Source organism: Ciconia boyciana, chromosome 1 (genome assembly GCF_034638445.1).
Source record: "Ciconia boyciana chromosome 1, ASM3463844v1, whole genome shotgun sequence".
Lineage (NCBI taxonomy): Eukaryota > Metazoa > Chordata > Aves > Ciconiiformes > Ciconiidae > Ciconia > Ciconia boyciana.
Window position 1 is genome coordinate 40,131,689 of NC_132934.1, and position 21,492 is coordinate 40,153,180.

The window sequence follows — 21,492 nt, forward strand, 5'->3', positions numbered from 1 at the left end:
CATATGTTAACCACTCATACTTGGCAATATTCAGCATGGTGTATGGGTAAGCAGAACAAACCCAAAAGACCTCAAGGTAACATTAGACTGCAGGCCTACCATGGCCACCCCCGTCCCCCCCTGCCACCCCAAATTGATAGTACTTCTTATCTGGGGAGGGGGGCAAAGGTTTTACTACTTGTTTTGCTTCCCCAAGTATCCTGCTTAATGGATAGACCATAAAAGAGATCCTACTTAGCAAGAACTACTCTAACCACACTGTTCTTAATAAGCTAGTGGAAGAAGTAAAAATCATTGATAAGGAGGCAAATGCTTGTTTGAGGATAACAGCAAGAGAGTCCATGTTTGAGGATAACAGCAAGTACCTGTGCAGGATTTTTTAATTTTATTTCAAAGGTGTTAGGAGTATCCTGTGCTCTGCATTTCTACTTGTCAACTTTGAGTGCTAATACAGACAGTCCCATCTCAGCCAATTTGTGATGTTTCTTGAGATACAAAGGACCAGAATGTTTCAGCAACAGATGTACTTCCACTGACACAGTTACTATGCTGGTGCCACTGCTTAATTTAGCAGTTCTGGTCTCTTCCCATGTACTCCTTCACAGAATCGTATAGGTTGGAAAAGACCTTTAAGATCATCATGTCCAACCGTAAACCTAACACTACCAAGACCACCGCTACACCATGTCCCTAAGCACCTCATCCAAATGTCTTTTAAATACCTCCAGGGATGGTGACTCAAGCACTTCCCTGGGCAGCCTGTTCCAATGGTGGACAACCCTTTCAGTGAAGAAATTTTTCCTAATATCCAGTCTAAACCTACCCTGGCACAACTTGAGGCTATTTCCTCTCATCCTATCACTAGTTACCTGGGAGAAGAGACCGCCACCCACCTCATGACAACCTCCTTTCAGGTAGTTGGAGAGAGCAATAAGGTCTCCCCTCAGCCTCCTTTTCTCCAGGCTAAATAACCCCAGTTCCCTCAGCCGCTCCTCATCAGACTTGTGCTCTAGACCCTTCACCAGCTTCGTTGCCTTCTCTGGACACGCTCCAGCACCTCAATGTCTTCCTTGTAGTGAGGGGCCCAAAACTGAATGCAGTATTCGAGGTGCGGCCTCACCAGTGCTGAGTACAGGGGGACATTCTCATAGACATAAGGCTACTTCTCTCTCTCTAAAGGCAAAAAATAAAAATAATAATTTCCCACTATTTAATAAGCACCTATCTACTTCCAGATATTATACCAGCCAATCCAATTTAGAGTCAGTACCTTATAAGCAGAACTGTAGGAATAACCAATGACTCTTTAAAAAACCCTAGATACTGTTTATTTGTAACCGAAGCACTTGAGAAGGGAAGGGAGTCAAAGTAGTTCATGGTTCATGTGCTTGCTTATCTTCCTAAAGGTTTACACATCTTTGGTTGATTGGGACATCCATAGCTGCTTTAGACACTTTCACAGGACTTGGATCTTACGAGAATGACAACCCTTTCTTTCCTACATATACGTGACTCATTGCTCTGTACCATTTCCAGTTCTCATAATCAAGCTGAGCACACTCTTTATACACAAAAACATGAAAAATTGCCAATCCAGAGCACAGTCTCTGCAATAGCACCTCATAGTTTATTTGAACACAAATCAAGAAATAAATTCAAAAAATCCAAACAAAAAACAACCCAGAAGGGAATACTGTTTTTAAATTAATATACACTAACCTTATTCAGTATCGCTCACTGGGAAGAGGAGAACACCACAGACACATAGAATTAACCTGAACAGGCTTTCCCCACTGTTTATACTAACTTATTCAATATTCACTCCCAGAAACCAAACAGACTATTTTTCCTTTTCACCAACTCTTGCTTCTATTACCACAGGGTTTTTAAACCTAGTTCTGAAAAATGTGTGCTTTATTTTCTGAGAAAGGTGTGAAACTGGGATGCAGCTAGTGATTTTCAGAAAAGCTATTGTATATATAAAAGAAAGAAATATTACCCATTCACAGTAGTACCACTGGATCAACATGAGCAGAGTGATTGCTTATATCACAAGCCAGGCACAAGAAGGAGGATGGTTTGTTTTTAAGTGCAGTTTATCCAGATGCAACAGTTTTATTTGGCCTACCCTTTTACCACCAGAGGTAGAGGAGGCCAAAACTATTCCTGCCACTTGAAGGCAAGAGAGGCAATAGAAAACCAGGAGGAGACCAGAGGTTGTTGCTCCTACATGACTGAGAAGTTACTGGTGCACTTTGAGGGTTTCAGTGCATTGACATGCCTCATCAAGAGGCTTGTTATGCATATCCTGTAAACATCCTTGGCAGATCCTAGACATTATGTTTGCTCCAAGAATAGAAAGCTCCAAACGATACACATCTCAACACTGACAAGCAGAGTCCTACAAATTCAGACAGTGAGCAGCCTCCCCCCACCCTACCCCTTTTTTTTTTTTTTAACTGGCTGGAGGAGAAAAAAAATGCAAGATAGGTTAACTTTTTTAAAAGAATCCAATCCTTATCATCATCATCATCTGTTTCTGGTTTAGTTAACAAGCTACATTACTCTGACCAGTTGCTTCCAGATTCTCTCTCAAACTGAGTAACAAAATGTCTCCTTAGAAACATTAGTTACTGCCGTTTAGGAGAGGCAACAGACAGTACAAGGAACTAAAATTCAGGCAGCTACTACCTATAAACAGAGTAACTTAGTCCTTTGTCTCTTCGAGAAACATGTTCTGGTGGCCTTTGTTTCCCCTTGGATTTTGAGACCAGCCTAATGCAAGTGTGTATCAAAGCAAGCTTTGTAGTTTAACCTACTTTATGTCCACCATGATTAGGAAATACACTTTGTCAGAAACAGCCATGTTGCACATTGCTAGAAGTGCATAGTGGGGAAGTATCATTCTGTGCCTACCCTATTCCTAGACATTTCTCTAGCTATTCTTGGGAAAAAGAATACTGGACCAGACTGGTCTTTTGAACTGACACAGTAGGACTATATTTCTTATTGACAACACAGTTCACTTATTTTAGCTTTAGGATAAATGTTACTTTTTCAGATCCACTCAAGTTCTGTTTAAAAGCCCAGGTAACTGCAAAACCCATGGATGTAGAACACATTGGCTAGGAACAAACAGGAAATGTAACTCAACTGTCCTAAATCCACTGTGAGCTCAGCATGTTGCACAGCGGCTACAATCATTTAATTAACAAGTCAACAGCCATGGACTGACCTTTCCCATAACAACAAGTAAATCCTAGACATCAAACTGCAGAATCATCTGCTTAGAAGCATCCTCTAACCTCTTCCTCACATCTGAACCACCGCATAGGTTGTTAACAGTTACTGTGCCAGAAGTGGAGCAGTTTACAGGAAGGGTAATCTCTCAGCTGGGAGGGGAAGAGAGCTACAGCCAGCCCTATGCATTGTTTCCATCTCCAGTAGCTACCTAATTTATAAAAAGTTCAGAAAGCAGAACTAGCAATCATGTGCACACCCCGCTTTCATTCAAAGAAAAAAAACAGCCTTAAAAAAAAAATCTACATGTCTCTTCTATGCAAAATCACGCATAGAAGAACTGCCTAAGGAACAAACGCTTCAGGGTAAGAAGTCACATCTTGCCTATCAACTAATTAATGTATTATGAGTAGGTCTCCATTTGTACTTATGTGAACTAGCTGAAAACAATATGCCATATCATAGCTACATACAGTAAAGCTTTAATTAGGCAGCCCTGAAAATCAGCAACATTGGTAGCTCCAAGGATCTACAGCCAGAGGTCCTAGGCAGAAGGGCCATCCAGAAGGGATGCAAGGTGCACTGCTCTTCTCCTTCTGTGGGAGATTAATAAAAAGCTACTAGAAACACTTTTCTACTAAAAAGCCTCATCCCCTGAAGTGGGGTAGGAGGGATATATTACTGTGCTCTCCTCAAGTAAGAGGAGAATGCAGACACATTGACCACCTGGGTAAAACACGGGCATAGGATAAGAGTTTTTATTTCTTTTTAAGTAAGTCTGTGATCAGAATTTGTTTAAAATTAACAATACTGTACTGAAAGGGCAATTCAACGCACATCACTGATCATTAACATCAATATTCACCCAATTTTCCCTATTCCTAGGGAAATATAGGCCCTGTAGCACAACCCAAAGACCAGCAAATGTAGGCTGCGACAGGCTGATAAACAGACCTAATCTGCTGGTAGAAGACCCTTAACTGAAGGCCATCTCTTGATTAATGCTTATGTTTTCTCTTTTTTTCTTTATTGGATAATCTCTTTATCTTCCTGTGCTACTCTACAGCATCTGAAAAACAGCAATCTGAGGAAGTGAATACTTATTTAGGACCAGTGTAAGTCACTGAGTTACATATAAAAAGTAACTTGAAGTAAGAGTACAGGATTAATTTGCATGTTGCAATCAGCAGACCATAAATTAAAGTTAAATTGTCAGCATAGTTATGAGCTATACAAAGGATCACAAGCCATGTTTCAAGATCATGCCTCTTATTTACGTGGCCAAAAATGTATGTACAATGCTCCAAAAAGCAGAATCCTATAAGAAGTGAGGGGAAAAACACCCCAGTAATTTATCTGTCCATTGTGCACCATTCTTAGTATTCTGAGCTCTGTGGTTTTGTGTTTGGTTGGCTTTTTTTAAAACATCTTCTACATATTTACTTTCTCAACACCAGCTAAAGGATATGGAGATAGACAAGAATCAAACTGCACCCACCAGCTGCAATTGCTGATTCTATGTTACACAAGCTTCCTAGCATTGCTAACTTCACTGGTGTGAATTACAATACCCAGTTGTCAATTCTGTCTACTTCTAAACAAACATGGAAAGCTGCAAATTCTTGCTGAGGAAAAACAGGATGGCTGCAGGCTTAAGACCTTTACTGCTCTGAAGGTTTGACAAATATATGCTGCACCTAGACAGCTACAAAGCAAGGGGTAGAGAAGAAGGAGGAGAGCAGAGATTCTTCCCATAGCACTGGTTTTAAATAAATGCTGCTCACAGAAACAGTGGACTATTTCTAAATAGAACAGATCTTCCTGTTTTGAAGTTACAACATAAAGATTCCAGTACGAGATAACATTTTTTATATGAGAATAAGTCTTTAATTTTGTTGCCAGGATAAGTTCCTTTCAAACAGTAGTTTGAATTTTTTTTTTTTTTTTTTTTTTTTTTTTTGAGACTGGGACAGGAGTCTGACATGGCAGGTTTCACAGAAAAAAAACCTTCCCACAAGATTTTCTGCAAGAACTGTATTTAAGTTTCATTTGTGTGTGTGTGTGCATGCGTGTATGTAAAGAAAACTGCACAACACATACAAACAGATACACACACTTTCATTATTATTTTTAGGTGTAGGAGATAGCATAGAAGGCAAGACAAAGATGATTGACCAATTCACAGCAAGCATAAAGAAGAGAAGATTTAAGCAAATTATTTTACTTTCACTGCAAGAGAATAGGAACATGCTCAGAGTCAGTGACTGCATCTCCGAGAGCAACATCTTAACTTATCAATCTTTTAAACATCTGACACTGACCAAGCTACCTACTTTTTATAAATTATTTGTGTAAAAAGCATAGCCATACTGACAGGTAAGCAATGTTAAGTCATGTTATCATCAGGCAAAATCTTAGTACCTGGCTATCGGAAGACTGATTGCACACAAACTACCTGTGTCACATTACAGTAGTCAAACAACTATTCCAGAAGGTAGAAGTGCTATGGCTTTTCTCCTATAAGTAGACATACACAGCATTCACATTTAAACTAATTCTGGTAACTAAATTGCTAGATGATGCAGTCAGATGCAATATGAAACTATGTTTCAATGTTTAAAGAAGTTTTAGTTTCAGTTAGGACAAATGGACTTAGAAGTTAAAGCTAATGCAGTAACGGTGAGTTCTATTTAAGCGCACGGTTTAGAGCAAAGCTCAATTGGAAGCTGAAGATTTTTAAAAATACAGGCTAATACTTCTTGTTTTCCAAGTCATGTTTTACCTTTGACTAGATAAACCCTGAAGGAGCCAGTCCTCCACCTCCTCTGTTTTTTTTTTTCCCCTTCCCATCACAGTGACTCACATAATAAGCTACAAACAGAGTTTACAAGGCTGTTAAGATCAAGCCCATCCATAAACCCAAACACCCTTTCAATAATAAAATTAACATATAAGCCTACCTAGAATCTTGTTAACATACATTTATATGCCACAAGTACTGATAAAGACTAGAACAAAGATGGTTATGAAGGAAGAGACTACAAGGGGAAAAAAATTTCAGCAGCACGTAAGGAGAAAAAAAATTCAGAAGAGAAGCGGGCAAGAATGGGTAAAAGTTCAACTATCACGATAAGTTTTAGAATGCCCATTTTTAAATGAAACTCTGGACTTGGGCCAAGTGACTTTAGCATGCTTTACATGAGGCCCTCAGAGTGGGAAATGTCTCATTCATTCTGGTTTCTAAAATTGAACATTGAAAATTTCAATGCTTATATTATCTACGCACACCATGCTTGCACGATGAGCCTGTAATTCACAGTACTAAGGAAATTTGTGGGGTGGGAGATGAGGAGGAGGGAAGGGAAGGGGAGATATTATCAAGGATTGGAGGCAGGAGGAGAGCCATCTGCAGCAGTCATTCAAATGGAAGAAACAGAAGGTAATACTCTTCTACACAAACATACCTCACATCATGTAACCATAGGAAAAAAGAACTGCAACATTCTCTTTAAAGACATCACATTCCCTGTCGATTTTCCTCTAGACAATTTGTTCGTTTTCAAGACAAAAAGAGTCATCTTTATCACCTTTTTTTTTCTTCCTTCTTTTTAAATACACTGGTACTTGCATTTAGTTTGTATAAACATTTAATAATGGGTAACACTGAGAAACTTACCTCAAAGTACACTGGGCTATGTATAACCTTCTTATTCTATTTTTGTACAGTGCCAGGACCCCTGAAACTAACCTGATAAGAACAATTTCAGTAGAGTACAAACATTTTATGGATACATATTTCAGTTTTGTTTTCTCCAGCAGTAAAACTTGTTTTCTAATACTTTAAATAAAGTAAAAACATCCAGAATATAAGTGTTTCTAATGTAAATTCAATCAAATTTTCAGTGCATTTTACTATTGATGGTAGTAACCCAGGCTCCTTCCATACTGTATCACAAGAAATGTCTGAAAATAAGTTCCTATTTTTCCCCAGGTAGACATCATTTTTCAGCTACATACACAGACTATCAATATATAGACTAGACAAGTACAGTAACTGGTCTTTTATTATTAAATATTTTCACTGGAGTACAATAAACCTGAAGTTAGCACTCCCCTGTTCAATAGCCTCCTGTAAATGCCTAAAAGTATCAATCACACTGTATCAGAACAGTCAGGAGATTTAAACTGATCCCTGGCATACCTTGGGCACACATTCCACTGATGCTTGTGCAGAATGACGTCAGGGACACGTTAATTGTCGAGGTTCTCTATTAACCCTATTACCAGGCAAGCACACAGTTCCCACTGCACTACTGAATCCTAATACCTAATGAGCCCTTTTGCTGAAGTCACAGCTGCTTATCAGATGGAAACCTGGGCATGCATCATTCCCTTCTGTTTTCCGAGGGAAACCCATGAATGCAGGCAGGAAGGAGACATAATGAGCTCCAACAAGCACCTCATCTGAGCCACTGAGAAACCTGGCCTTCTGGGAGCCCTGCCGAGTACACCTTCCCTGTAGTACATAGTATCCTCTACTCACACAGCCGTGTGGAAGTCCTGCATGAACTTTAAAAACCGAACCAACCAAACACACACACCCCCTACATGCTTCAGCCTCTCTGTTTATAGAGCAGGGATAGCAGAATGCTAATAAGTGAGAATTTTTTTTTTTTTTTTTGGTGGACTAGTGAAAGTTAGCAAAGCACTTAAGACTAACAGACAGAATGTGCCAGTTCAAGGGCAACAGAGAGACCAATTGAATAGTAAGCAGAATAGGATGATTGAACCACATAGTTCTCACCTAAAAAAGCTTTCAGGACAGCTCTTTTGCAAGAAGCTATTTCTAAAAATTTATAACGATACCACAATAAAATCTGCTCAGTTTGTTTTGCCTTTTGTCTCTCCAATGACAGAACCTGCCAAAGAGATATTAATCTATTAAGTCAACTTTGAAGCTCTTCACTAGGTAAAGACAGAGGTCCTTTAACCATACACAACTTTCTGCTCAGTGAGCAGGATCTGGCTTAAGGATGATGTTTACAACTGTTCCAATTTGACTGGAATTCTAAAAATGCAGACTGGCCTCCAGAAATGCTAGATCTAAAACAAGCTGTAATTGGCATGCTATCACTTTATCTGAATCTGAAAGCGTTTTTAAAGAGTGTGGATCTACTACAAAAGCCACTCAGCTCTTTCAACGTTGTTTGCCTTTGTTCTCCTAATAAGGTCATCAGGCCTCTCTATTAGAATCCCTTTCCACCACCCTCATTTCCTTTTCAAAGAAGAATAACAGCACAGTATCTTGAACAGCGAAAAGCCACAGATCATACACATACATCAAATTTTTGATAATGCACACTGTTAAGATTTGCTTACTGAAGACTCAGTCTGTTTTTCACTGGGGTGGCATTAGGCAGGACAGGTTAATACGATTACACCAGGTCCCATTCTCCAGACTGACGCAGCTCTGCAGCCTCCTCTATTATTATAGAGTGCACATATTGTACTGAGGTTGGATATTGTACATATTAGAAAATGGAGCTCCTGCCAAAGATCTTTTACGAGGTTATTCAACAACACATCTGAAACAATATAAAAGAATCAAGGTATTTTCTGGGCCATCACACATCTCTGGCTACCTGCTTATAAGACCATATGAGGTCTCTCACAAACATACAGATCACCTACAAATCTTGAGGTATTTGAGGTTACCTACTAAATTAGACCAAACAGATAACACTCAGTTTTGTCAGCTAATGGGCTACATCTTTTTAAGCTCCCTTCTCCCCTCATTTAAGGATAATAGTTTAGCAGAGGAGATGCATAATTAAATATCATAGCTTCCAAATGTACAGACCGGGAGACTGAACAGGCCATTGCCAGTCTAGAACACATTATTCTCAGTAGTCTGGCAGAGGTGTTCCCAGTAATCTGGCAGAGGAGCAGTGAATTTCCATATGGTGATGTAAACCACCATCAAACAGATTGGGCATCTTTCAGTTTGTTTTCCAGTGAGGCTCTTGGTACTGGTTCTGTTGTGTATGTTGCCGTTATAGTCTACATACATGAAATAAACACACTGTAAATCTTGCCTCAAATTTATCCATGACAAATCATACTTGACTGCTTACTTTTTATGCAGAAATGACTGGCCTAGTGGGAGAGGAAAGCACTCTATTTCTTCAGCCTTGACCTTAGCAAGGCTTTCAACAGAACCACAGAATCATTTGAAAGGGACCTCTGGAGGTCGCCTGGTCCAACCCTGGTTCAAGCAGGGCCACCTACAGCAGGCTGCCCAGGACTGTGTCCGGATGACTTTCGAATATCTCCAAGGATGGAGACTCCCGAACCTCGCCGAGAAGCCTGTTTCAGTGCTCAGTCACCCTCACAGTATCTTTGTAAACAAGCTGGGGAACATATGGATTACAGGAGTAGACTATAGTGAGGTCAGAAGCTGTCTGGACTGAGCAATTCAAGTGACAGCAAATTATTAGCAGCATTCCTCAAGGGTCGATACTGAGTTGATACTGTTTAACATCTTCATCAGGGCCAGGGCTGCCATTCAGAGGGGCCTTGACAAGCTGAAGGAATTTGTCAACAGAAAACTCATGAAGTCTGACAAAGGCAAATGCGAAGTCCTGCACCTGGAATGGAAGAAGCCCATATTGGGATTATCAGCCCCAGAAGATAACCCCATGCTTGTACAGGCTACAGACTGTCTAGGTTGCGGCTCTGCAACCTAGGGGTTGCAGGCTGTGGGAGGAATGTCCAGGTGGACAAGATAAATGTGAGTCAGTAGTGTGCTCTCATAGCAGAAAAGGCAACCTGTATGCTGGGCTGCATCAGCAAGAACATAACCCAGCAGCTTGAGGAAAATTATTATTCCCCTCCCCACTCAGCATTAGTAAAGCTACATCTGGAGTCCCGTGTCCAGCTATGGGTTCCCTAGCACAAGAGAGACAACACCACACTGGAGGAAGTCCAGCAGAAGATCATCGAGATGATCACACTACATCTGAGGAGAAGGTGGGGGAGGTCGGCTGGTTTAGCCTGGAGGGTGATACAGCTACCACCTTCCACTACCTAAGGGGACATTATAAAGAAGACACAGCCAGACCCTTCTTAGAGGTACACAGCAAAAGGGCAGGTAACAACCCACAGCAAGGGAAATTCTAATCGGATGCAAGTAAACACATTTCTACAACAAAGGCAGTTGAGCACTGAATCAGGTACCCAGAGACCCTGTAGAATCTCCACCCTTGCAGATATTCAAAACTTGGGTGGAGAGGGGCCTTGAGCATCATAGTCTGACTTTCAAGTTAGCCCTGCTTTGAACAGGAGCTCAGACTAGATGGCCTCCAGACCTAAATTACTTTATGCTCTGCCTGGAGCATGCGAGGCTTCTGACATGAAGAACGTTTAGATATTTCTGTTAAAGAACTACATGCAATCACTTTCTGCAGTGGTAATACACAGGTCCCTATCACCCTCCACATCTGGCCTTCTAAGAGTGGATTCTATACCCTTGCAGGGCTCTGGGTCTACACATGCCAACAAAAAGTCAAGCTTTTACTTCACATTCTTCATAATCCAAGTCTAGATGGCAATATATAATACTAGATTATTAGATAAAATTAGAGTAAAATCTAGATTAGATTTAAGAATAACACAGGAACAATAGCCATTCATGATAAGCGTAAAATTATGTCTGGTGGCTTTATAGCCACCAGTTTGATTCATAGGATTTTGTATTCATCATCAAGAATTTCCATATCAGGAATGTCAACAGCTTAATAGAAAACTTACTACATCACACTGATCTCAGTTTTACAATATTTAAATTAATTTCTGTTTCTCATCATCAATAAGTACATTTTGCTATCATGGTTTAGCTACTTGGTAGTGAGACAACACTAGTAAACCCATACAAGTAAGCGCATGTGCATACATACATTCTTGTTTGTGTCAGCTTAACTGAGAAAAGAGGAATTAAACTTCAGCTCATTAACCAAAACTGAAACTTCATTTTCACCAAAATTATATAAACACTGTTGTCACAAAACTTTATTTTAGTATGAGCAAAAAAAAAAAAAAAAAGAGAGACCCTAATTCAGTACCATCCTCTATCATATTTCAGGGGGCATTTAAAGGCACATTTCTTAACAGAGGTAGAAGTCTCTTAACATTTAGAAAAAAGAAAAGAATAGAGAAGCACTGAGCATTTTTCACTGCCATTCTGCTTTATATAGCACTGAGAAAGTTTCCACTGCCCACCTATTCCCTTCAGAGGAATACTGCAGGCATGCAGGACCTGCAAAAAGCATAAGTGATCACTTTTTTGTGAATCATGATGTGTAGCTGGTAGAACAAGGGAGAGCCCACATAATTCTCTTTTCTCACACAGTTTGGCAAAGCAGAAGGCAATATACCAAAATCTGAATGAAGTTTCAGAGCACTACTCACTCACAGTCAAAAGATGATGCATTTCCAGTTTTCATGCTGATGGAACTCAGGCATGAGCCACTTCATGTTACCAACTTTCAGATGTCTAGATATGCAAAAGCCAAAATTTCAGTCTCTAAGGTTGGATGAAAGGTTTTGTCCTACCTGCACAAAGATAAGCCAGCAGAGTTCACGACAGAAAAGTCAGATCCTAGTCCTATCACTAAAGTGTTAGCTAAGTCCCCTCGAGGTAGGAAAACGAGGACGTGGATAACTGGTAGTTTATACTGGAGGGAACTGTACTTAGAGGGACTAGCCTTTTCTTGTGGGGATGAATAACGTTATCCAATACCATTCTGCCTTTGATGCAACCAAGAACACAACTTAAATAACTTTAAGATTCCTTGTCTAGTTTGAGTCTTCCCACAACAAGACTTTCTAAAAAAATGAACGCAGACATGGACAGAGACAAGATCACATATCCATAGCAACATGACAGCTGTTTGATATCTCCCTGAAACAGAACCCCTCTTTTCAACTAAAAGTTATGTCCCATACAAATACATTTTAAAAATTTGAAGACACACATGGTAACACAAGGAAGGAGGTATGAAAAGAAACTACTAGGGTTCTTCATGATTATCTACCCAGAAGGATGTAGATTTTTTTTTTTAAACACAAGCGTAGATTTGATAATAGATGCTACAACTGTCTCTTTCAGTGGTGTGAAAAGGGATTAGAGGAACAGATGATGTTTCTGAAGAACAAACTTCTCCATCTAGTTTTATACCTGCTATCAAAGCGACTTAATTTTCTGAATTGAAATCGACTTAAGGTCTTTTTGCTTAAAACTAGATAGATGTACATTAAAGTATTTATATGCTAATAAACACTAAACTTTCTAATCTTTTTAAACAAATGAAAAAGTCCCTTTTTTCTATAAAGTTATTGTAAGAAAGTACCAATCACAGAGAGATAAATTAAAATATCTCTGGAAGGACAGAAAGGTGATTATTGATTGAGGTATATTTTCCTGTAGGATTTGAGACTGAAATCCCATTCTTCATTTAAAACACAAGACCTTGTATCAGTATGGAATTTGAAGTCCTTTTCCTAGTCAGTCCAGATTTACTGGAATAATAGGTAAAGCCAAAAGAGAAGTTATTTTTAACATACCCACAATTTAGAAAACACATGCTCCTATTACAGCCCCACCTAGAAACGGGCACTTGGCAAACGGGGTACCACACATTTTAAGCTCTTTAAAGACAGCCCTGTTTCTGAAATTGCCACTCAGAAGGTTTCCAATTCTCAAAAAAACAGGTGTTGGGAGAACTTCTACCCTGGCTGAAGCGTCATACATGTCATCAGAGTTTGTTATTCACGCTTAAGCAAGAGGAAACTTCATAGAGATTTAAGCAGAGGCACCCGGCACTTGCGCTTAGAGCAGTCCCGCCGCCAGCAAGCGCGCACGAAACGCCATCGCAGCCACCTTTACCCACGTTTGTCTCATTTTAAATAAAATAAAGCCTTCGCTCCCCACACCCCCCCTCCATTACTCCCTACCTTCCACCGAGCGCCCGATGCTGTGCAAGTGGGTGAGGGAGGGGTACGCGGCATGAACCTCCTTCAGGTACGCCTCCAGCTCCTCGGTGTGGTGGTATTTAAAATCCAGCGCGGCCGCCAGAGAAACCAGGCAGAGGATGCCCACCACGTCCTAGAAAGAAACAGATGAACCGAACAGCCGCGGGGACCGGCGGGCTTGCCGCTGCCCCGGCTCTGCCGCCGCCGAACGCCGCCGAACGGCGGCGGCAGAGCCGGGGCAGCGGCAAGCCCCCGGAGGGAGCCCTCCCGCCTCAGCCCGTCTCCCCTCACAGGGAGCAGGTGCCTTCCCCCTCCACCCACAACCGCCGCTCCTACCCCGACGGCCACCCGCATGGTGCCGCCGCTCTTCCACAACTGGAGCCCCAACGCCGGGCGGGGGCCGCCATCCCCCCTCGCCGGCCTCGCCCTGCCCCTGACTGACGCGGGCTTCATCCACTCAGGTCCCCCCGGCCCGCCCAAGGGGCAGAGGGGGACACACACACACCCCTCCCCTTCTCCCCTCCCTCCTTCCCGCCTCGCCAACGGCTCTCACATGTACGCCACACGGCTCCTGTCAGCGCTGCGGCGGCGGGCGGCGCAGCCCTCCCCGCTGTCCTCGGCAGCCCCTCGGGGTGAAACCAATCCTCCTCGGCGCGTCCCTCCTTGTAGGCTGAGGGGAGGGAAAGGGCTCGAGCATGCGGCGGGCGGCCGGCTTCGTGTCGTCGCGGACCCTCTGCCTGGCCCTGCTGCTGGGCGGCGTCCTGAGGAAACAGCGCGGCCACGTTTTGGCGAGTCCTTGCTGGTTTTACCTCATTTTTCTTCCCGGAGGGGGTGAGGGGTGACTAGAGGGAAAAAAAAAAGGCGGGGGGGAGGGGGCGCAAAAGTTCACTTTTTTACTTTTGGTGATTGTTTTGATTCACAGGAAGGGTTGTTAAAACTAATTTTTTCTCTTTTCCTTTCTCTCTTTTCCTTTCTTTTTTTTTTTTAAGGGCAGGTGTGACGGCTGCCTGGCTCCGGCTGACATGTACCCTTCATACCACTGCTCTTCCCCAGCTCCTGTGTGGTCCTGGGGTGTGATCAGGGTGTCAGCACCTGGGGCCCAGGGACAAAACCTGCTGCGTGCAGAGGGACTCTTGAGAGAATTTAGCTATCTAAATCTAACAAAATCTCTGCCTGGCATTTTTTTATTATATGAGTTTTTAATAGGCTTGTTATTCACTTACTGAAAGGACTGGATTATATCTACAGAATTAATGCTTTTCTTGGTTTTGTACTAACCACATTGCCTTGGGGATATCCTAGTCTTGGGATTCACCACAAAGACTTTTCCATCACCTTTTATTGTCTTTAAGATTGAAAAGGACTAAGAGAAAAAAAGTGAAGCTGGCCTCCAGCAACAAAAATTAGGATAGCATCTACATTTATTTTAAAATATGATGTGGATATAGCTAAGTGTTAGAATACAACTATTTGTAAGTTCTGGATCATTTTTCTGAGAAAGAAAAATGGCAGTTTTCATTATAACCACCAGCAGGATTTCATTTGGCTTCTTCTGATGTTTGCTATACTGGACAATGTCAGAAAAAGGATATTGAAGGAAATGAATGTATGATTCAATCGCAAATAACAAGTCCTGCATTCTGAATAGAAGGCGCTGTATTTATTAAAAAGTTCTTGTTAAATAAAAAGTTACCATTAAATTAAAAGGTACCCCAAAACTTTAAGAAAAAACCTGAAACTATATTTTAATGCAAATATCTGTAGTATCCCAATGTACCAGAAGCATATACATCTAAAAATAGTGGTAAGATATCTATGTTCAGACCCCTCAAGTACTCTTAGTTCATGGGAGAGACTTCCATATTACATATCACATATGACAAGGGATGTATGAATGTACAAGGCTACTCAGTTAAACAGAGATACATAATATTAGGCTTCTGCTGAATAGTAGTAATGTTCTTTCTGGCATGGCATTTTGGGGGGAGGACAGCCCCAGAGCCTTTCTCCCATACTCCACCATATTTTAACTCTTATAACTTGACAAGACCTTCTCTCACCTATCACAAAAGAAAATTCTTACAAGACCTAAACAAGGATGTCTTTTACCTTCTTTATAAAAAAAAAAGCATTAATAGTTAGTTAGAGTTATTTGCATTTGCTACATGGAATGGGAGTGAAACTGGGGGGTTACACTGCAAACATGTCTGCAGAGAAGCAGGAGGAAGGAGTCAAGTATGTGAGCTTCACATGTGAATTTGTGAGCCTTGAATATATATATATATATATATTTATAGGCTCCTTGAAAGATGATCTGGAGACACCACTTGAGTAAGCAGGGAAGAAAATATACTCAGGTGGTAATCCAACATATACATACTTGGAAACTGTCCCATGATAATTATATGAAATCAGAGAACTATGACTCCAAGACAGAGTAGGGTGTTGGCAACTGGGTAAAAATCACAGGGAGCTATAAAAACTTAGTGAAACAGCTAAAATCACCTTTGATACTAGGTAATCACACAGCGTTATCTCCTTTGGAAATTACACCACCCTTTAATGTAGCCAACACAGTCATGGTTAAATGAGAGCATTACTGTATTTAGGAATGTTCAAAATGATAGATTCTTTCTATGCCAGGTGCTTGCAAGTTGAGGCAAGCCAGCCTGTTTGGCAATATTTGAGTTACATGTGACAGAATCAAACTTTTTTTTTTGTCCCCTCCAGCCTGCACAAAACCCAAAGATACCTGCTCTTGAATCACTTTTCAGAAGGTCAGTTTAGTCCAACCTAGGCAAATAACATTCTGGTATAGGCAGCTGTGGGTAAAAGTCAGTACCAAAGACCAAATCCTGTATGAAATTAAGTCAGTGATAAATCTCCTGTTGGCATCAGTAGTTCAAAATCAGGGACTACGCGTCTGAAACTGATTGCAGTTATTGTTCTCAGCACCGCAGTGGACAATGACCCCTATGAGGAAGTGAGATAAACAGAGAAGTCCTATTGCTGTAAACAGCATTAACTGTTCTCCTCCTAGTGACATTCAGGTTCGTCCATTCAAAAATATTCAACAAGTAACTATTAAAGCTAGAACCTGAGCATGGGTTTTGTCGGGAAAAAAACCGCAAATTTTGACGTGAAATTCTCACCCTTGGATCTCAGCAGAGTTGCTTGGGAGGATGTCGGGGTGGTGTAATGACGTGAGTAGCTGTGTTGCCCTCTAGTGACAGGTAAAGAAAATCCTATCACAAGCAACAGGTACGAAAAATTCTTCTTCACGCAATAGTTAGGTAGCACAGTAAGACTGACACTTCACAGACACACAGTTAAGTTAGGTCTCGGCAGTAAAAAGATATTCTGGAAGCTCTGGTGATTTTGGAAAGTCACTCACAGAGCCGACCTTGGAATTTGAAATCTTACTCAGTGTTTTGTCATCTGCGTGCAGGATTTCTGCACTTTCCAAAGATTAGTAAGAAAAAATGAGTGTCCCACATTATAACTGAAGCTTCAAAATATTTTTGGCGAGAAATACAAAGAAGTCACTAACAAGGATTAAATTTTTTAAGACTCACCGCTGCTATTAAAACTTTCTCATTTGAAATCATGTCCTAGGCATACAAACTACAGCTTCATGTTCTTTGCACTGATGTAACACCAAGGACCTGACAATCAGGTTTCTGGTGTGGGAAAAACATGAGATAAAAGCTTTCTCCAGTGAGACGGACCAGACAAGTGAGTTCAGTACAAGTGACGACACAGACACATGAATTTGATAGGACAACACAGTCCTGGATTAGTGTAAACCCTGATACCAATCACCTGAATAAACTGCAATGAAGCCATTCTGGTGTATAATACTCACACTGATGGCTTAACAGGCTGATACTAGTATGGCGAAAGATAGATTCCCTGCATGAAAGACACAAAAGCACCAGAAATTGCTCAAGCATTCACCAACTTATTAGCTGTCTCTACCACACAGGCAATTCTCAGCTGAGGCTTGCATACTTGATTCATAAATCTCCTCGCCTCCATCCCAGCATAAGGATTACCCCCGGAGAAGAAAGGGATGCCCTGCTGTGTCTGGTAATCTGCAATTAGAAAATGATCCCGAGGGGAGCTATTAGCAGCTGGTATAGTTTAAAGCTGTCCAGACAAGCACTGAATTAGCTGGAGAATCTAGAACCACAACTAGCTGCCTGACAAGCCTCTCACTCATCTCATCTTGCAAACAGCAAAATCTGCAAGTAGCAGAGATTTTGAGCTACCGTATGATAAGATGTTGTCATGTGCTATGGTGGAACAGGTCCGTTCTGCTCCACAGGGGTTTGAAACATGGGAACAGGATCTCAGTCAAGACAAATGTCTTGAGTGTTGTGTGTTGGGTATTATAATACAATTGTAAAATGTTTTGGTTTTATCTTTCTCCTCTTAAATTGGCTTATACTTGCCCTTTCAGCAGTTCACACAGAATTAGATGTAATGTGAAAATAAATTATCTCTGGAAAGGCAGAACTTAATTTTGCACCTGTGGCATACTGGCTCCCTGGGTAGTTAAGAGCACAGGACTAAGAATGGGGTAAGACAGGAAGGTTCGGTGGAAGTTCAGTGGGCTGGGGACGGATGGATATCAGGGAAGTAAATGGGAAGAAGGAAGGTGAGGAGTGTCCATAAGGGTTTTGAAAAAGTGGGAGGAATGGAGGCTGGGAAGAAGGGGCTGGAAGGTGGAAGGGTTATGGATATTGTTGTTGGGAAAAAACAATTGAGAGGATTCAGGGTGGGGTGGGGGTCACATGGAAAAGGACTGAGAGCAGTCTTTCTGCTCACTAACATCTTGCTAATCTCACCCCAGGATAATAAAATTTGAGGGATTTAAAATGTTGACCTAGCATCTTCTCAGGTCTGCTAATTTGTCCCAAGAACTGGACTGATTTCAGCTTTTCAACATTTGGAAAATTCCTCAAGTTTTGGAATAGCATTTGCCATTTTTGCTAATTACCTTCAGATCAAAATATCTTCCTAATTGCCATTGTCAAGAACAATGCAGCACTCTTACTCACAATGATGACTAGTCTGTCTCCTTAAACAAAATTCCTCCAGGCCACTTAACATATCTATTTCAAGTAAACAATGGTGTTATTTCCTGATCAAGAAATTAAGACATTTTTGGAAAACTTCATTGTGTAATAAAACCATCCTCTATTTCTCTGCACTGATTTATGCATAGTGGGCCTCTACACAGACAACCAAGTAAACAGTATGCGCTGAAATCTATCAGTGAAAAGTACACATTGTGATCTTTTGAACTAACCTTTTTCTTTTGGGAGAGAAATGAAAAGGGAGCTTTCTAGATATACAATATCTATGAATTTGCTGATCAGCAGTTTGAAAAGGAACATTTAGTGGTGCAGGAAACAAATATGCCACTTGCTTGACCTCACTGAAAGCAGCTGGTTTAAATTCTCGGATTCAATGTACTGGCTGTGTACTGGTTGGACTGTCATTTATTAAGCCCACATTTCTCTGAAGATACAGGTAGGTTTTGTGGCCAGCTTAAACCAATCTAAAACTGAGCTGTCCCTGAGGGAGGCATCCCTGCACCCAACCCTGCTGCCTCCCTTTTGCCAGCGTGAGCACTCAAGCAGCCATGTTGTCAGTTGGATCAGGGAACTGGTGCATCTGGAAGCTAACCCAAACACACACACACAATCCAAAAAATCTCTTCATTTTCACCTGATTCACCTCCCTGATCCAGCCTGTACAAGCACTGGCCTTGGCTGAGGGCGCAGAAGGGCTAGATGGCCCATGGAGGATGAGAATGAACTGACAGTGAACTGCTGGCTAGAGGTAGGTAGGTATTCAATACCACAGGTCAGCAGAGAGTTTCTTTGGAAGAGTGAGACTCTTGTGCTGTGCCTCAGTTCTGGCAATGGCTCGTTCCTTAGACATAGGCTGGACATGAAATCCTGTTACTCTCCTACCCCACTAATGATACGGCAATAGTAATGCTGAACTTAACTGTAGATTAATTAGTGCTTGTTGAGCAGTTTTGTAATGCCAATTAAATAAAAATTCGAGAAGGAGAATGTTCTTTCAAATATGGAAACCTCTGTTAGGCTTAGTCTGATACTACTGCTTGTTTTGTACAGAAAGTGATAATGTATGGATAATTCCTCCAGCCAAATGAGCCTTCCAAGGCAACCTGTCATGACAGAAAGCTTATTAAGGTTATCTTGATACAATCAGTATTTACAAACACAATAGCCTGCACAAAAGAGCACTGGAAATAATAACTTTTATTCACAAATGTTTGTAAGTCCATGGAGAAAAACTGCTCCCATGGGGGTTATGGAGGCTGGCTAAAGAGCAGCTCTTGACAAGACACAATCTGGAAAGAAAGAATCTTCCAGTCCTCAGGCTTTGAAGGTAGTTTATTGGAGGTCATGCATAACCTAATCAGAAAATCAAAAATCAGTATGAAAAAAGTTGTTGCTGACACCAGAGAACTTTTTTCCCCCCTAGTTCATGTTTTACAGAATGATTAGAAAACTATAAAAGTAGTCAAGTTTTGACATGGAGCAGGAAAGACCAGGTAAGCTTTAACTTTGTCTTGGCCCATTGAATTTTTATACAATTAAGCTTCTTCTAATGTTACTTATTTACAAAGACTTTTAACTGATTTTTTGCTTTAGAATGCTTTGTACTTAAACTAAATCGGGTAAGAAGAATCATTTTGCTACCACAATGCTTCTGTAAGAGTAACCAGTCCACAATTTTTCCTGTCAAATCCATGCTTAGAGAAGATGTGTAGGATAAGGGATGCTCTTGCATTCTTGGCACATCCTTGAAATGGAAGTTTCAAAACGACACACATTACAGCAGCCTTAAGCATGGTCATCAGGCACCAAACTGACATCTGAACAAGTCCCAGATTGGAACAATTTCCTGTACCAGCCTCAGAAGGAGACAAATCTTGGGGGTCAAATGTCTTAATTGTTATTTTGTTAATATATGACTGTGTAAATATAACATAAAGTTCTCCATTGGGAATGAGGATTTCAAGTGTTTTAGAAAGAGTAGCCTCATGTAATTTGCATTAGTAATCCTGTTTGGCAGTCTCCCACATAGGAAGCCTGAAAATGCACAAGAAGAAAAACATGAATTCCCCAGAGAGCCTGTGGTAAGGAGATCACTTGAAAGATGCCCTCATTTCAAGACATCTATTAAAATCTCCATAACAGATAGCAAGACCGAATGTGGCATGCACTGGAAAGACTGACATACTGCATACCAAAAGCTTTTCTGAAGTCGGTTGTTTTTCATGTAGTTTTAATTATTGTTCATCTTACGGGGTTTTTAATGGATGATTATGGAGCCTCAATCTGCCCTTTTCATTACACACTGAGTAACTTTTTTAAGCCTTTCCTTTACCATGATTGCTCCTGTGCAAGCCTAGCTTTATGAAGGATTCTGTCTTTGATCAAAGGCTGGACTGTACATAGAATTATTTGTCCCTTAAAACTATCTTGTTGTGGACTAATACTTTAAATTGCACTATATATTACAAAAATTGCCATAGATTGCCATGGATATAGATATTTGATCATTCAAAAATTTCCACTTCCCATATCTGCCTTCTTTGAACATAAATTATTTCATCTTGTCCTAATATTCATAGATCTATTGTGCTCCGGCATTTGGTATGATTTCAAAGTGGCTATCACAATTATAAATGCATTACAATATAAGCCTAATGTGATTGCTGGCTTACAGACTCATGGTACAGATCTTAGCTTCATGGTGGCAGATAGATGTTTTACAGGACTGGAATGTTAGCCAGTTCTGATGTGAACTGAAGAATGTTCTTGTTTTTATTTTACCTCTAATAATTTTAAATAATGGACTAAACTTAAAGGATAACCTGAGTTGGCAGACCTTGCATCTTCTCCTGATCCTATGATGTAAGCCATATTAATGTAAACTCAGATTTTTTACTTGTCTTGGTTCCCTGAGATTCACATTTCATCAGATTGGACCTCTACATTTGGCCTTTTAGTCTAAATGTAACCACAATGGGTGATCACTCTACTAGGTCACTTTATCAGACTTTTTTATTTGTCTTTAAACAAAAGATTCTTTCTTTTCACTGCATGTGAGAAAAAACCACAAAAGATACTATTCCTTGCCTAAGTTTATATCTATGACATTACTTCTAATAAA

At 40.8% G+C, this 21,492-nt stretch overlaps 1 protein-coding gene across 1 annotated transcript in view; it reads right to left on the reverse strand.

Moving 5' to 3' along the window:
* CPM (carboxypeptidase M) overlaps positions 1 to 13,677 on the reverse strand; it is a 34,356-nt gene extending 20,679 nt beyond the window's left edge. The window contains exons 1-2 of the mRNA XM_072878089.1: positions 13,606 to 13,677; positions 13,252 to 13,402 (exon numbers count right to left, since the gene is read on the reverse strand). Of these exons, the coding sequence (XP_072734190.1) occupies positions 13,252 to 13,402; positions 13,606 to 13,623 (169 nt within the window). The 5' untranslated portion in view covers positions 13,624 to 13,677. The remainder of the gene's footprint in view (positions 1 to 13,251; positions 13,403 to 13,605) is intronic.
* Positions 13,678 to 21,492: the final 7,815 nt, after the last annotated feature.